The following is a 17,359-nucleotide window of genomic DNA, read 5'->3' as shown; positions in this document are numbered from 1 at the left end:
GAGCAGGACCTGGTGAATGAGGATGAAAATAGGAATTTGGAAGTAAACAGGCTTCACAGGCTCACTTCACGAATCCTGGGTCCTGGTACGGTGTGCCACTGTTCCTCGTGGGGAGATCTTTTAACCCTCTGGGCCTCAGTTTCCCCATTAGTGAGATGAGGAGGTTGCCCTCCTAGATCCTTGATTCTGTATGGAGTATAAGGAGGGAACGTTATTCAAGGAATAGACATAGGAATTATAATAGGACCTTAAATTTTGTTTTAATCATCTTTCAAGATTAAAAGTTAACAAGAACAGAATGCATGAGGATAACTCAAAATATTTAGATCTGGGTTTGCCAAGTACAAGGGTGTTACCCTGATTTTTGCCATCAACTCATTATGCAACCTTGGACAGATCATGCTGCTGGACTGCTTCTTGCTTTGACTATCTGCAGATGTTTGCAATAATACTGAACTCACCCAAGTGCTGCAAGCCTTCATTCAGGGCCATTAAGTCCTTGTAATTATGAGGGAGGAGGTGGTAGTATGGAATTAAGCGGCTTACCTATCACATGAGAGGTTTGTATGTTATAAATATTCCCTTAAAAAAAAGTAGGGACAAAAGGTAAAAGACAGATTTTAGGTTCTTAAGCCAGATTTATAAAATAGTTATGTTTTCTAATATTGCTTTTCACAATTAATAAAAAAAATTAGAGAAGAAACTATACTTGGGGATATACATCATTCCTGTCTTTCCTTGCTATCTAATAAAATTTTAGTTTGGAGTTTCTCATACTGTATGTGTCTTTTATGTGCCATCTGAATTTTGTCAGAAATTATCTATATTTGATAAATAAAAGGCAATTTAAGCCCTACTTTCTAGAACATGAGAAAATTGTGGTGACAGCGCTAAATGATTTAGAGATGGTGGTTACATTTCAGATACATGGGTGTCCTTATTAGGGATTTCTAGATCCTTCACTTGTTGAGAAAATCAGTCAGAAGCAACATGATAGTTTAAGATTATGTCAGGAGTGCAAATTGGCACAATTGCTACAAAGAGCGATTTGGCAATTCTAGTTCAAAGTAATTATACACCTTAGAGCAGTGGTTCTCAAAATGTGGACCCTGGGCCAGCAGCATCAACGTTACCTGGGAACCTGTTAGAAATGTACATTTTCAGGCCCTAGCCAGGCCTACTGAGTCAGAAACACTGGAGGATGGGCCTAATAATATGTGGGGGTTTTTTTGGCTGCATTGGGTCTTCGTTGCTGCGCATGGGCTTTCTCTAGTTGTGGTGCACAGGCCTCTCATTGCGGTGGCTTCTCATTGTGGAGCACGGGCTCTAGGCGCGCGGGCTTCAATAGTTGCGGCATGCGGGCTCTGGAGCGCAGGCTCAGTATTTGTGGCACACAGGCTTAGTTGCTCCGTGGCATGTGGGATCTTCCCGGACCAGGGATCAAACCCATGTCCCTTGCATTGGTAGGCAGATTCTTAAGTACTGCGCCCTCAGGAAAGTCCCATAATATGTATTTTGACAAGCCCTGCAGGAGATTCTGACGCTTACTAAAGGTGAGAACCCCTGGCTCAGAAAAACGCTTGCGTGTGCAACAAGAAACACACAAGGAATCTCACTTCAGCTGCGGCTTCAGATGAAACATCTCATTTAATCTTCCCAGCAACCTTATAAGCTTGGTTCGGTTATTAACCCTGTTTTACTGATAAGGAATGATGCCCATAGTCAAAGAGCTAGTAAGAGATGGAGCTAGGACTTGAACACATTCTCTGAACTGCAGTGCAGTCTTTAAAACCAATCTGAACACACTGGAGCAATTTGTATCTTGATGGATTGGGAGAAGTCAAAGACAGCAGATTCTACTGTAGCTAATTTTCTTTCCCTTTTCCTTAGTCACATTCAAAATCAGTTCAAAATAGAGCATGACCTGCTTAGGTTATGTATGGTTAAGAACAGAGGTGAGTTCTAAATAAAGAAGTAAAATGCCTTTTTCCACCATAAAATTAAGTGAAGAACAGTGAGATTAAAAAATAAAAAAATACTAAATTTCCCAAAGGTCATTTATTCCATTTTGTGCTGACTTCTTTTTCAAAACTCATGTTGAATTTCCTCATTTAAGAACAATATTTGTTTTTCTTTCCTATGTCACGAGTTCTCTGATTTGGGCTTAAAACAGGAGACTCTGGAATTGCTTATTAGAATAATAAATATTTCATGTCAACTGGCCTAACTCAAAGATCATCAGGGCCAAGTGTTGAGGACAGTTGCAGTGTGTGTATAAACACATAGATTGGGCAGTACTCCACTTCTGGAATTCTTCTTCTGAATGTTCTGCTTTTTCCAGGTGAAAATCGTAGCAATGAATGAGAACGTCGCTCTCAGGTCGGCCCTGGATAAAAATCTGAAGAGTGCCGTGACTGCTGCTTTCCTCATGCTCCCCGAAAGCTTTTCTGAGGAAGACCTGTTTATAGAGATTGCCAGACTCTCATATTCAGGTCAGTAGGTTTCATGCCTGTACTTTCTACAGGAAGGAGATTCGCTGTTGGAAGACCGTGCAGGCCAGACACCCCGCCCCTCGCCCTGCACTGGAGCTGCAGCAGCCGAGGCTCGAATCCCACCACCTCTTTGAAGGTCGAGGCAGGAGTTCTTTGATTTGCCTCCTTGCCCCCAGGGTCTCTTCCTTTCCACTTCTCTACATAGGGTCACCTTTTTGTTGTTGTTATTGTTCAATTTTATTTTGAAACAATTTCAAAGGTACAGAGAAGTTTCAGTAATGATCCAGAAAACTGCCATGTGCCCTTTCCCCAGAAATGTTTCGCCACACTTGTTTTATCACTCTGTATCCGTGGTTTTCCAAAGCTAGTGGGCAGCTGAATCCTCTGGAGGGCTTGTTAGAACAGACAAGACAGCTGACTTGCGAGGTCTGGGCTGGGGCCCGAGAATCTGTATATCAAGCAAGTTCCAGGTGGTGCCTGGTGCTCCTCCAGGGATCCCACTTTGAGAACCACTGCTCCCTCTGTATGTGTAAATGCGCCATATTATATATATTTTTTCTGAACTACTAGAGAGTAGGTCACAGATATCGCGTCCCCTCTAGGCCAGATTCTTCAGTACGTGTTTCCTAAGAACAAGGACATTCTCTTACATAACCAGAGTACAGTCACCAAATTCAGGAAATTTAACATCAATATAGGACTTCTGTCAAATTGCTGATCCTTATTCCAGATGTTGTCAGTTGTCCCAATAATGTCCTTTATACTGTTTTTTTCCTTCAAGTACATGATCCAGTCAAGGATCATATATTGTACTTCGATGCCATGTCTCTTTTTTTTTTTTTTTGGTGGTACGCGGGCCTCTCACTGTTGTGGCCTCTCCCATTGCAGAGCACAGGCTCCGGATGCCGCAGTCTCCGGATGCCACCATGTCTCTTTTATCTTTTAATTTGTAGTGTTTCCTCAGCCTTCCTTTGTCTTGCATGACATTCACACATTTGAAGTCTACAGACCAGTGATGTTGATGCCCTGACAAGCAGCGTTTTCTCCTTTCTAAGCAAACTCTGGGGAGACATTTGAAGGTGAGGCAAATACGCTGCTTCTTACTAAACTTGCCCTCCTAGTGTGAGTTTCCACTGATGGTCCTTGCTTGAGCCAGTCTTTACTATGATGGGCACAAAGTGGAGACTTGCCCACTCCGTCTTTCCTCACGTTAAAGAAAGCTTGCCCTCCTTCCCCAGTCATCTCTTTATTTATCTAAATATTAACTTCCTTTCCCCTTAAACCAGTTGTGCTCCTCAGAGATGTCAGGGCACAGGGGAGGCTGAGAGGGCGGATCCCGACCCCTCACCGCACCCCACTGATGTTTTTAATGTGTTAAGGGTCCATGTAAAACTCCGTTTACAGAAAAGTAGCCTGCTACCTAAAAAATAGTTTGAAAACCACTATCTTAAATAAATATCGTCTTTCCCAACTTTTAAGTATGAGTCAAAGAACTCTGTACTCAAAAAATTGCAAAGCAGGCTTCCCTGGTGGCGCAGTGGTTGAGAGTCCGCCTGCTGATGCAGGGGACACGGGTTCCTGCCCCGGTCCGGGAAGATCCCACATGCCGCGGAGCGGCTGGGCCCGTGAGCCATGGCCGCTGAGCCTGCGCGTCCAGAGCCTGTGCTCCGCAACGGGAGAGGCCATGCAGTGAGAGGCCCACGTACCGCAAAAAAAAAAAAAAAAAAAAAAAAAAAAAAAATTGCAAAGGCAGTTGACTCATTTTCTGAATCCCTGTACAGATAAGATTTCATGGAAACGCAATGCTGAAAGAGACCTGAAAGGTCTTGTTCTTCAGTCTTTTTTCCAAAATGTGTGTGCTGTGACCACAGCTGTCATTGCAACACGGCCGAGAAAGGAGGTGGCATAACCTTGGTCTTGGTTGCTTCCAGCTTCTCATGGCAAAGGCAGGGGAGCAAGCGTGGCGTGGCTGCCTCCAGGGTGAACATGTGGGGAGGGCCTCTGGGTACCTCCCTCCCCACGCTCCCCTGTGAGACAGCGGGGACCAGAAGCCTTTTGTCGGCTTCTGTGGGAGAAGATGCAGAGCCGTTCTCTGCTCTGCCCACGTTGTCAAGATCAGCATAGTGTTAGGTGGATTCCAGTTCTCTGTAAATTCAGAACACTGACTAAAGACATTTATCGAATCTTATCACTGCTCCCACCTATTTGCAGACTTTAAGTCGGCACTCAGGCTGCTCTCAGTCTTGAGCTGAGTTTTGCTCTGCCTCCTGGAAGGGCTGTGTCTTATGCTCCTGGTTTCTCCTGTTGTTCAGTAAACACTTGCTGATTCATAGCAGTATCATCCTCTGTTTCGCTTCTTCTGTAATATATATTAAGGGCTGCTGTATAGCGACACTGTTCCAGACACAGATAAGGAGGTCAGTAAGTAGGTAGATAGATGTGTAGGTAGGTGGATGGATCATTTATTCCTTTATTCCATTACTGAATCCTCGTACTACAGCCCTGTTTGTTCAACAAATGTGTGTTGTGTTGTGTGTCTTCCCTGTGGCACACACTGTGCTAGGCCTGGGTGCTCACTAGCAAGCGTGACGCGAGTGAAACTCCTCGTGGAGTTTCTGGTCTTTTAGGGAGAGGCAGGCAGTAAAGAAGCAATAAGGCAGTTTGAGATCGCGCTAAGTGCCATGAAGAGAAGAAAATATATCAGGCTGAGGGTAAGGCTGTCTCACAGTGGGTAGCCCGGGAAGGCAGCCTGAGGTGGTGATACGGAGCGTAGGTGGAAATAGTGACAAGGAGCCGGCCCTGGGCTGTTGGGGGAAGAGCTGGCAGAGGAAGCGGGCCGCTCCCCACAGCCGGGTCTCGCACCTCGCTGTGTGTGACTCCAGCCCCTCGGCCTCCGGTCACTTCCGTTCCTCACCTTGCCGCTTCCTGTTATTTGTGATTGCTTAACCCAGATTTGGATCTGAGAATTTGGCCAAGTAGCCTACATTACTCATTTCAAAGAGGTTGGCTTCTTTTTCCCGCAAAACTTAGGACACAATACTTGCCAATCCTCTCCAGGGGAACTACTTCCAACACTGTGTAGTCCCTACCTTATGAATGAGACATTTTCCAGAAAGTCTTCTGTAAGCCAGTTGTTTAGACTGGGGATATATTTTCCCATTGAAACAACACTGTATATGATGGTTGTTCCTCAGCCGGGACACAGTATAATTAATGGTTACCTAGCCTATAACATGATGGAACTATACGAGGAGAGTGCACATGGGGAAGGATCTAGGCCCTGCAGGCATGTGTCCTTCATAGGTATGAGACTTGCCCCAGGCGATGTGTTGAAAGGCAAGCTTTTCTACCTGCCTTTCTTAGGCTTCTGAGAACCCAGTATCCTTGAATTGATCAGATTCTATCCCTTGGGCAAACTACCTAAACCTCCCAAGCCCTCAGAATATTCCAGACTTCAAGTTACCCACCAATGTATTTTTATTTCCAACTTAGACATTTATTTTCCACCTGGTTCCAGTTGAGAGAGAGAATATGTTGTCCCTAACCTGTGAAATTCAACATTTCTCCCAGGCAGGGTCAGGAGGGACACAGAGAAAACAGTGTCTCCGTGTTATTGGACACGTTCCTGCCAGTAATTACTGGCAGAGGCAAGATCTGTCAGTATTGCTGGTAGTAATAATAACCCCTATATTTTATGCAGTATTTAAGGATCACTTTAACTGCCCTGGGGTCAGTATTTATGGCATTATTGTTATAAATGATGGTGAGAAAGGAGTAGGTGGATGATGAGAGCCTGCAAAATTGGGGAGGAGAAAGCTTTCTGATCCTTCAGTTATTCTTAGAAGTCAGCATTTAAGTAAACAAAAAGAAAACCAAATGAACTTTAAAGGGCCACCTTGAACATTCTTATGGAAGTACAAACTATTAAAATGACTAATTTTAGGTAATGATCCTGGTTGAATATTTATCAAGTGAATCAGCGTACCATAACATATGAAGAACTAAAGCTACAGTTTCTGCTGTAAAGAACTGCACATTAATAAACGTATACAGCCATGGTGAGTCAGTGGTAGATGTAAAAAACAGCCCATGTGGAAAAGGCAGGGGAGTGTGAAAAGCATGGCTTGTTTAGGGAAGAAGGAGCAGATTGACGTGACTCAGGTCCATGGCTTATGGCAGGAGAAAGTCGCATTTTTTATTGTGTACCAGGAATGACTCTGAATACTTTTGATCTAATAACTAGCTTAATCCTCACCACAACCCTTTAATTGAGTGCTCTATTATTGTCGCCATTTAACAGGTGAGAACACCAAGGCCCAAATCTGTCTCAGGTCAGTTGTTTGGTAGATTAGTAGGTGGTGGAGCTGGAATCTTAGCCCACACTCTTAACCATTTAAATTCACTGCCTCTCTGGTATTTTGGAGAAGAGGTTAGGCCGGTGTTGGGCAGGGCACTGAATACAAAGTGAAGAGGTGGGAATTTCACAAGCAATACACAACTAAGAGCCACAGAAGTTCTCAGGCATTGCAAGTTGGTCCAGGATTTGTTGTTTTGGAAAGATAATTCTGCCAGCACTGTGCAGGAGGGAAAGAGACGAAAAACAGGAAAGTTTTTTCATTCAGCATATAATTAGGGGAGTCTTCTCTGCCCGGCGCCCCTGTAAGCTCTGGGGATGAAGGAAATAAACAAGGCAGGCACAGTCCCTGCCCTCATGGGGCTTTCTTCGTAGGTAAAAAATCAGACAGCAAACACGTGGCAGCACAGAATAGGGGAGGAAGGAGAACGTTACTTTAGTGTAACCAGGGAAGGCCTCTCGCAAGGTGACGTTGGAACTGAGCACCAGCCTCTGAGGACCCGTGAGCAGAGCCCGGGTGAGAGCTGGCCAGGCAGAGAGGCGTCTGTGGGGAGGACAGTTAGGACCGAGTGTGTGTCCGTTGCCCTGTATCCTTGACCTCCGGAACTCTGCCGTGGCTCATGGTAGGCATCTGTGCATGTGTGTTGGGTGGATGGACAGAGCCCAGCAAGTCTGGATGGTGACGAGGGCTCGAACTAGGGCAGTGCCTCAGAGATGTGAACAGTTTCACGTGAAAATAATCAAGGTCAAACCCTTAACTGCTTCAATTAAGTATTCTATTGATATTTACTACTTTGCTTTTTTTTTTTTTCTTAAGTCATAATATTACTTCATGGAAGGGAGCATTTGTAAAGTGTTAAAAACCCAGTCAGACTCCTGGGTTCACGTCTTAGCTATAACCTTAATTAACTTTCTGCCTCCTTGTAACTCAGTTTCTTTCTCCCTAAAAAAGGTTTTTATAGGGATTAAATTAAATCATACATGTAAAGTGCATAGCCCAGTGCCTGGCACATAGTAAATGCTCAGTAAATGTTAGCCCTTATTATTCTGGATACATGTTTGCTTGTATTAACACAGACACTTAGAAAGGGTAAGACTACAGTCAGACCTGAGTTTGAACACCAACCTTGTGGAGGTGCTGGAACCTTTCTGAGCCTGTTTTCTTCTTTGTAAAACAGAAATAACAATCTCATAAAAAGGTTTTCAATGAGATAATATTTATAAAAGCCCCCAGCTTCATACCTCATTGATGGTTGGGGCTCAGAAAATGACTGCTATTATTATTTATTACTATTATTGTGTACTATTGCTGGCTATAGAGGTTTTCCTCAGGCTGAGACACCTTTATTCGCTCGATCATTCAGTGATTGGTGGGTGCTCAGGCTGCCTCCGTCCATCATTGTTTTATTAATGACACTGCTGCGAATCACTTTGGCCAAATTACTTTGGTACAGAAGGGGGCAGAGTTGGAAGTTGTCTAACTTCCTTGGACACATTCTCCAAATTGGAATTATGTTGTCAGTTATAATAATCATAAAACTTGTTACATGTTGACAAATAATGCCTGTTGAAGTTAGCAGAGTACTTAAATCAGGTGGATTCACTTGGCCCTTTACAGTCCTTAAGAAACAAAAAACACCTTCAAGCACTGTCAGCAAGAGAGAGAATGGGTTTGTTTCGATGCCAGATTGTCTGAACGCAGTCTCAGCTACTTCTAGGAATAAGACAAAGCAGTGAGGAAGTGCCAGTTGAGTGATTCTTGGAGAAAAAAATTAGAAACGGGTGTCCGGACTCTAAGTGGGAGTAAACATCCCCATTTCTGGATCCTGGTCAAAGCTGGTAAAGAAACATTTTCTCTGGGGTGAGAGTGTTAAGACTTATTCCATGACAGTCACACCATCTGTGACCTTGCAAGCAGTGTCATTGAATGACTTGCATGTTGGGGATTGACTCTTTCAGTAATTTGGAAGCATATTTCTCCAGGCTTGGCAAGCTCGAGCTTGTGCTGAAACCTCACTTGGAACTCTTTTTACTCAGTCGCTTGCTAATTTCTGAGCATGCAACACTCCTGAAGGGATGTTAATCACCAGTCATATCTAATGTTTCTGGATTACTTACTGTGTATCAGGTATTGTTCTAAGTGCTTTACATGTATTAACTCATTTAATCCTGGAAACTTGTAAACTAACAACTACTGCTGCTTCCACTTTACATTTGAGGATACCGAAACCCAGAGAAGTGAGTTGCTTGTCCTGGGTCATGTAGCCTCTAGTCCTGAGCTTGGATTAGAACACAGGCACTCTGGTTCTAGAACCCTTGCTCTTAGCCCGTCACTGTTCTACAAAGTGTCTGTGAGGCATGTGTCATTCCTGGTTTACACCTGGGACACTCTTCCCCCAGGGCCCCTTGTGTCTCGCTCCCCATTTCCGGTCAGCTTTTGCAGCTTGTGTTTTCTTCGGCGCACTTTCCATCATCTGAAGTACTGTTTATTTGTTGGGATTCTTGTCTCTGGTCTTTGTTCTACCACTTAGGATGCTGAGGGCAGACGTTTTTGCCTTGCTTTGCTCACTGTCCTCCAGTGCTTACAGTGGTACCTGACATGTACTGGGCGCTCAGTAAATACTTGATGAATGAATGGGTGGATGGTTGTGACATTGGTTCCTTCCTGAACCAGTATCGTAAATCTGATTCCTCCCCGTCCCTCCCTACACCTCTCCGTTATGTGTTCTCTACAGGAAGAGAAAATTTTATTTATTTATTTATTTTAAATAAATTTATTTATTTATTTTTGGCTGCGTTGGGTCTTCGGCATTGGGTTTTTGTTGCTGCGCGCAGGCTTTCTCTAGTTGCGGCGAGCGGGGGCTACTCTTCATTGCGCTGCGCGGGCTTCTCACTGCGGTGGCTTCTCGTTGCAGAGCACAGGCTCTAGGTGCGCGGGCTTCGCTAGCTGTGGCACGCAGGCTTCAGCAGTTGTGGCTCGCAGGCTATAGAAGGCAGGCTCAATCGTTGTGACGCATGGGCTTAGTTGCTCCGTGGCACATGGGATCTTCCCGGACCAGGGCTCGAACCCGTGTCCCCTGCATTGGCAGGTGGATTCTTAACCATTGTGCCACCAGGGAAGTCCCCCAAAATTTTTATATGATTCAAATTTATATCACCAAGTACATCAGCTGTTTATTCTTATCTCATTCTCTTCCACGTGCCATGGAGGTATTTTGGGGATGTATTTCGAATGATGTGTTAGGCTGCCTCCTAGAAATACTGCCTTAGTCATCTTTTTTCAAATAAGAATTATTTTGTCCACATGCAAAAGAATGAAGTTGGACCCCCTAACATATACCCTACACAAAATTAACTCAAAATGAGTCGTGGATGTAAGAGCTAAAACTGTAAGACTTTTAGAAGAGTCACTTTGGGTTATGCAGTGGTTTCTTAGGTATACACCAAAAGCACAAGCAACAAAAGAAATAGATAAATGGGACTATACACAAATTAAACTTCTGTGCTGCAGACAAAACTGTCAAGAAAGTGAAAAGGCAGCCAACAAAATGGGAGAAAATACTTAACAAATCATGTATCTGATAAGGGACTAGTATCCAGAATGTATGAAGAATTCTTAGAATGCAGTAAAAAGACAAATAACCTAATATAGAAACGGGCAAAGGACATTTTTTCAAAGAAAGTATACAAATAGCAAATAAGCACATGAAAAGATGCTCAGCGTCATTCGTAATTAGGGAAATGTCAAACAGAACCACAGAGACCCTGTTTCACACCGACTACAATGGCTATAACCAAAGTGACAGGTGAGAACAGGTGTTGACGAGGATGTGGAGAAACTGAAACCCTTGTACATTGCTGGTAGCACATAAAATGGTACAGCCGCTTTGGAAAAATAGTCTGGCAGTCCCTCAAAATATTAAGCTTAGAGTAACTATATGACCCAACAGTTATACTCCTGGGTATCTACCCAAGAGAAATGAAAACATATATCCAGACGAAAAGTCATTCACAAATGTTCATAGCAGCGTTATTCATAAAAAATGGCCCCAAAGTAAAAACAACCCAAATACCCATCAACTGAGAGATGGATAACTAAAATGTGGTACATCCATCCAGTGGAATATTATTTAGTCATAAACAGGAATAAGTACTGATAAGTGCTACAACATGATAAACTTTGAAAACATTATGCTAATCATAAGAGACCATATGTTGTGCAGTTCCACTTACATAAAATGTCCAGGATAGGCAAATCTATAGAGACAGAAAGCAGATTAGTCTTTGCCTGGGGCTGGGGGTGGATGGGTGGAGGGAGAGTGACTGTTAATGGTACAGGGTTTCTTTTAGGGAGGCTGAAATGGTCTAAAATTAGATGGTTGCATAGCCCTGTGAATAAGCATGGAATTATGTAGTTGACATAGATGAATTGTATGGTGTGTGAATTACATCTCAAAAAAACCCACAACTGTTTAAAATGAGTATTATGCTGCTGTGTCGACTTCCAGTTTGGGCTCCTATTCCTGACCACTTTCACATGGGAGTCCCACGTCGTAACCTGCACTGAAATGCTCTGTTTTCATGTCACTTACCTCCTGGGCAGAGCCTGTAGCTTTGTATCCCCAGAGTCCAGCACAGCTCCTGGCACTTAGAAACCACCCAGATATTTATTGAACTGAGATGACAGTGGTAGTGCAGTTAGTCTAAGAGGGGAAAGTTACCCAGTCAGTATCTTAAAAACTCAGGGCTTCCTGCACCCTCTGTCCTTGCCCTTCCCATATACACATCGTCACAACAATATCTGCTTCACTATTTACAAAGCATTTTCTAATACCTTAATCATTTGAGCCTAAAAGCAATTTTGTGAGGTTAGTATGACTATTACAGACATTTTTCAGAAAAGGAAACTGATTCAGAAAGGTTAAGTAACTCAACTGCAGCCACCCTGGGACATTGCCAGACTTGAGAGCCGGGGCCTTTCCACTCACATCCCTGCCTTTGTAATAACGTCCCTGACTGCTGCAGACATGCTGGAATCATAGAGCAGGCCAGCTACAGATGGGTTACAAGCCTCTGAGTTTGTCTTATTTCAAGTCAAGGAGAGGTTACCCTTTTGGTTACCCATTGAATTAGACTGGCAGTTCTCTGGCTTGAGCAATTATAAACCCACCGGTAGAGGCATAAAATAAAAGTCAGCAGTCAGTTTTTCTCAATCCCTGTATTTTGTTGTAAACATATATTTGCAGGTAAGAAAAATTGATTCCTATGATGCTGGTTCATGCTGTGCTCACGATTTTATTCATTTTGTTCTGAAGCAGCAGGTAATAAGCCCATTTGCTTGCTGTTCCCCATGGCTGAGCACAGCAATTGGAGAAATTCAATTCAGCAGACATTTATTGATGTGCCTTCCTGTGCCAGGCAGTGCGTGAGGAGCTGGCGGTTCAGGGACGAATAAGCTTCAGTCCGCGTTCTCAGAAAGTCCATGGTATTTTCCAGCTCCTTTCATTGTGGCATGCAGGCATGCAGTTGTTCTTTGGCGAGGATTTGGATTTGTATACCCTTACATTTTGGTAATGTACAGTCCCTCTCTCAGAAAGTTACTCTCTAAAATATAAGCACTTTTTGTTTGTGGAATGTACAGGGGAGAAGAAATGGCACAAATATTGAGAACTCAACAGTGATGCAATTTGATCTTTCACTTCCGAGCCAGCCTGTTAGATTCAGAGTTTGATGACATTTCGCCCCTTCAGAGATTAATAGAAGACATTTATAGGCTCTGAATAAAAGCGTAAGGATTTACACAATTGAAAGCTAACCCAGCTGCCTCTCCGTTCACATTTGCTGAGCTAGCACGTCTGTGCATCTGCGAATTTATTTTAAAATGCCAGAAGTAGTGTGCCATCGTTACAGAAGTGAGGGAAATGGAGGAAAATTACGAAGTGAAGTAAAGCTATTACCTAAGACATTGCTGCCCTGATACTAAGAGGTGGCTGGGCCTTGGGCAAGCTGTCTTTGCAACCCCATCTCCTCATCATTGAAATTGAGAATAATCAGTACCTTCTTTTTTTTTAAAATTTATTTATTTTCTGCTGTGTTGGGTCTTAGTTGCTGCGCACAGGCCTTCTCTGGTTGCGGCGAGCGGAGGCTACTCTTCATTGCGGTGCACAGGCTTCTCATCTCTGTGGCTTGTCTCATTGCAGAGCATGGGCTCTAGGCTCGTGGGCTTCAGTAGTTGTGGCACGTGGGCTCAGTAGTTGTGGCTCACGGCCTCTAGAGCACAGGCTCAGTAGTTGTGGTGCACGGGCTTAGCTGCTCCGAGGCATGTGGGTTCTTCCCGGACCAGGTCTCGAATACGTATCCCCGGCTCTTACAGGCAGATTCTTAACCACTGCGCCACCCGGGAAGTCCCAATCAGTACCTTCTTTACGAGGCTTTGCCAGCCCTGAACTAGACAGCCAGTGTGAAGCACAGGCCATTAAAAAGCCCACAATAAATGTGTATCTTATTAGAGCAAACATCACCATTTTAAAATAGCCCTTTTGTCTTGTTTTTCCTGTTTTTTACAGTTGTTTCCTTCTTGTACTTCTGTATCCTGGTTTCTTAGCTGCACATTATTACATGGTCATTTTACATCTCACAGTGTGTCGTGCCTGTAATTTTTAGTGGTTGTACCCTGCTCCGTGGTAGGTGTGGGTGCACCGTTCCCCTGTCATGGGACATTTGGTTGCTGCCAGGATTTCAGTGTTATAAATAGTGCTTCAGTGAACAGTTGTGTGTGTGGAATGTATTCAGTTGCTTCTTGTGAAACCTCAGGCGGGTTCCATCATCCCTGTGTCTCTTTTGCCTTCGTGCTCGATCGGGATAGGGCAGCATCCACCGGAGAGGACAGGTGCGTGGACAAATGAGGTAATATGACAAAGCAAATGCTCAGCGAAGTTTGCCTCCTAACCTCTGTTTGGGTTTGTTGCTTGGGGCTTCCTCTCCAGAGATGAGGTTTCATCATTCACCGCTTCCAGAAGTATGTTAGCAGTTTATAAACTCAAAAGCATTATGTGAAAGAACCAATTTCTCTACACCCTCACTAGCAGTCGTCCCAGGGTTTAACTATGTAACTCTCTTCCCTTTAAAATAATAGTGAAAAAAACAGTCTTGTCTGTATTTGAGCAGCTTGTTAGGACAGGATTCACTTGAGCTCACTGCTCTAACCAGTCCCGACCTCATCTCACAAAGGTCGGGTTCCAGAGGATGTTTGTAACTCTTTTTCCAAAGCTTATAGTCCCCACATGCTTTCTACCAAATTGTAGTGTAAGTTGGTCCTTTGAAGCTTAAAAATCCAGTGTATTTTATTCCTTACTGAAGTACATACTGACTATTGGATATCTTTTTATTTTTCCAAACAGACCAACAGTTTGCTCTAGAAGATCTGCTGTGGCTGGTCATAATTTTGATGATTCCCTTCCCTGCTCCCAAGAAAAGAAATCGGTGAGGGTAACCACATGTCCTGGTTTGCCCAATTAATACTTGTCCTGATGACTTTGCATTGCCCACTTCACCCTCAAAAGTGACCTAGTTCGGATGATAAGTTACACTGTCACCCTCCCCCCAGGGGATTCCTCAGCAGCTGAGGTATCTGCCTGCTCTTTCCACCTCACTCCTCCCCCAGACTTCTTTCTATCTGCCCAGCAAAGGCTTCAGCTACATGGCTTTCTCCAAGCTTCCCCAGGGGTTCCTCACGTGTGCCCAGCCTCTTCTGAGTTAACGTTAGCTCAATAGGCATTCACATAAGTTTTTGCATTTCATCACTCTTTTGCCCCCATATCTTGCTGATGGTCGCCAGTGACTTGGGCAGGGTAGGGCACTTTAAGGTTGTTTCAAAAGTTGCTCTTTATCCTTTGGAATTAGTATTTTGCAGCTCAGTTCATCCCACAGGCCAATGTAAGGTTCCTCATTTCTCACCACTTGCAATTTTTTTTAACTTTAAACTGAGCGTAGTCTTTTTTCTTCTTAAACTAAATTTCATACTTTTTTTCCAGATGCTTTGGCATCATGTAGAGGCAGCCTTTTGGTGCTTTTTTTTTTAATTGAAGTATAATTGACTTACAATATTATATTAGTTGCAATGTACAACACAGTGATTTTATATTTTTATACATTACAAAATGATCACCATGATAAGTCTAGCTATCATGTATCACCATACATAGTTATTACAATGTAACTGACTATATTCCCTATGCTGTATATTACATCCCTGTGACATTTCTTTTATAAATGGAAGTTTATACTTCTTACTCTCTCTCACCTATTTCACTCATCTCTCTCCCCCATCCCCTTTGGCAACCATACGTTTGTTCTCTGTATCTGTGAGTCTGTTTCAGTTTTGTTGTTTGTTTTGTTTTTCAGTTTCCACATAGAAGTGAAATCATACAGTATTTGTCGTTCTCTGACTTATTTTGCTTAGCATAATACCCTATAGGTCAATCCATGTTGTCTCAAATGGCAAGATTTCATTCTTTTTTTATGGCTAATATTCCATTGTGTGTGTGTGTATGTGTATATATATATATCCCATCTTCTTTATCCATTCATCCATCAGTGGGCACTTAGGTTGCTTCCATATCTTGGCAGTTGTAAATAATTCTGCAGTGAACATAGGAGTGCATATATCTTTTCAAATTAGTGTTTTGTTTTCTTTGGAAAAATACCCAGAAGTGGGATTCCTGGATCATACAGTAGTTCTATTTTTAATTTTTTGAGGAACCTTCATACTGTTTTCTGTAGTGGCTGTACTAATTTACATTCCTGAATGAGGGTTCCCTTTTTTCCACATCCTTGCCAACACTTGTTACTTGTAGTCTTTTTGATGATAGCCATTCTGACAGGTGTAAGGTGGTATCTCAGTGTGGCTTTATTTTGCATTTGCCTAATGATTAGTGATTTGAGCATCTTTTCAGGTGTTTATTGGCCATCTTTATAAAACTTCTTTGGAAAAATGTCTATTCAGATCTGCAGCCCATTTTTTAATCAGGTTGTTTGGGTTTTTTTGTTGTTGAGTTGTATGAGTTGCATATATCATTTGCAAGTATCTTTTCCCATTAAGTAGACTGCTATTTTGTTGATAGTTTCCTTTGCTGTGCAACAGCTTTTTAGTTTGATGTAGTCCCATTTGTTTATTTTTGCTTTTATGTCCCTTGCCTGAGGAGACAGAGCCCCCCAAAATATTGCTAAGACTGATATTAAAGCTCATATGGACAGAGTTTTATGGTTTCAGGTCTTATTTTTAAGTCTTTAATCCATTTTGAGTTTATTTTTGTATGTGGTATGAGAAAGAAGTCCAGTGTCATTCTTTTGCATGTAGCTATCCAGTTTTCCAGTACCATTTATTGAAGAGACTGTCTTTTCCCCATGATATATTCTTGCGTTCTTTGTCATAGATTAATTGAATGTGTAAGTGTGGGTCTATTTCTGCACTCTCTGTTCTGTTCCTTTGATCTATGTGTCTGTTTTTGTGCCTGTGCCATACTGTTTTAATTTCTGTAGCTTTGTAGTGTAATTGGAAATCAGGGAGCATGATACCTCCAGCTTTGTTCTTCTTTCTCAAGAGTGCTTTGGCTTTTTGGGGTCTTTTGTGTTTCCATATAAATTTTAGAATTATTCATTCTAGTTCTGTGAAAAATGCCACTGGTACTTTGATAGGGATTGCACTGAATCTGTAGGTTGCCTTGGGCAGTATGGTCATTTTAACAATATTAACTCTTCCAATCCATGAGCATGGTATATCTTTCCATTTGTGTAGTCTTCAGCTTATTTCATCAATGTCTTATAGTTTTCTGAGTACAAGTCCTTTACCTCCTTGGTTAGATTTATTCCTAGGTATTTTATTCTTTTTGATGGAAGTGTAAATGGGATTGTTTTCTTAATTTATCTTTCTGATATTTCATTATTAGTGTATAGAAATGCAACAGATTTCTGTATATTAATTTTGTATCCTTCAACTTAATTCATTTGTTCTATTAGCTTTTTGGTGGCAACTTTACCTCTTTTTTACCTCCCTTTACCTCTTTTTCTTGTCTGATTGCTGTGGCTAGGACTTCCAATGCCAGGTTGAATCAAAGTGGCGACTGTGGGCATCCTTGTCTTATTCCTGATCTTAGAGGAAATGCTTTCAGCTTTTCACCATTGAATATGATGTTGGCTGTATGTTTATCATATATGTCCTTTATTATGTTCAGTGTGTTTCCTCTATACCTACTTGGTTGAGAGTTTTGATCATAAATGGACGTTGAATTTTGTCAAAAACTTTTTCTGCATCAGTTGAGATGATCATATGATTTTTATTTTTCAATTTGTTAATCTGGTGTATCACATTGATTAATTTGCAGATATTGAACCATTGTTGCATCCCTAGGATAAATCCCACTTGATCATGGTGTGTGATCCTTTTAATACATTGTTAAATTTGATTTGGTGATATTTTGTTGACGATTTTTACATCTAAGTTTATCATTAATGT

At 42.4% G+C, this 17,359-nt stretch overlaps 1 protein-coding gene across 1 annotated transcript in view; it reads left to right on the top strand.

The window, feature by feature from the left end:
* TAMM41 (TAM41 mitochondrial translocator assembly and maintenance homolog) overlaps positions 1-17,359 on the top strand; it is a 55,065-nt gene that overhangs the window by 10,138 nt on the left and 27,568 nt on the right. The window contains exon 4 of the mRNA XM_079933874.1: positions 2,342-2,492. Within this exon, the coding sequence (XP_079790000.1) occupies positions 2,342-2,492 (151 nt within the window). The remainder of the gene's footprint in view (positions 1-2,341; positions 2,493-17,359) is intronic.

This window comes from Stenella coeruleoalba (genome assembly GCF_951394435.1).
Source record: "Stenella coeruleoalba genome assembly, chromosome: 10".
Lineage (NCBI taxonomy): Eukaryota > Metazoa > Chordata > Mammalia > Artiodactyla > Delphinidae > Stenella > Stenella coeruleoalba.
This window is presented reverse-complemented; position numbering and strand designations above follow the sequence as displayed.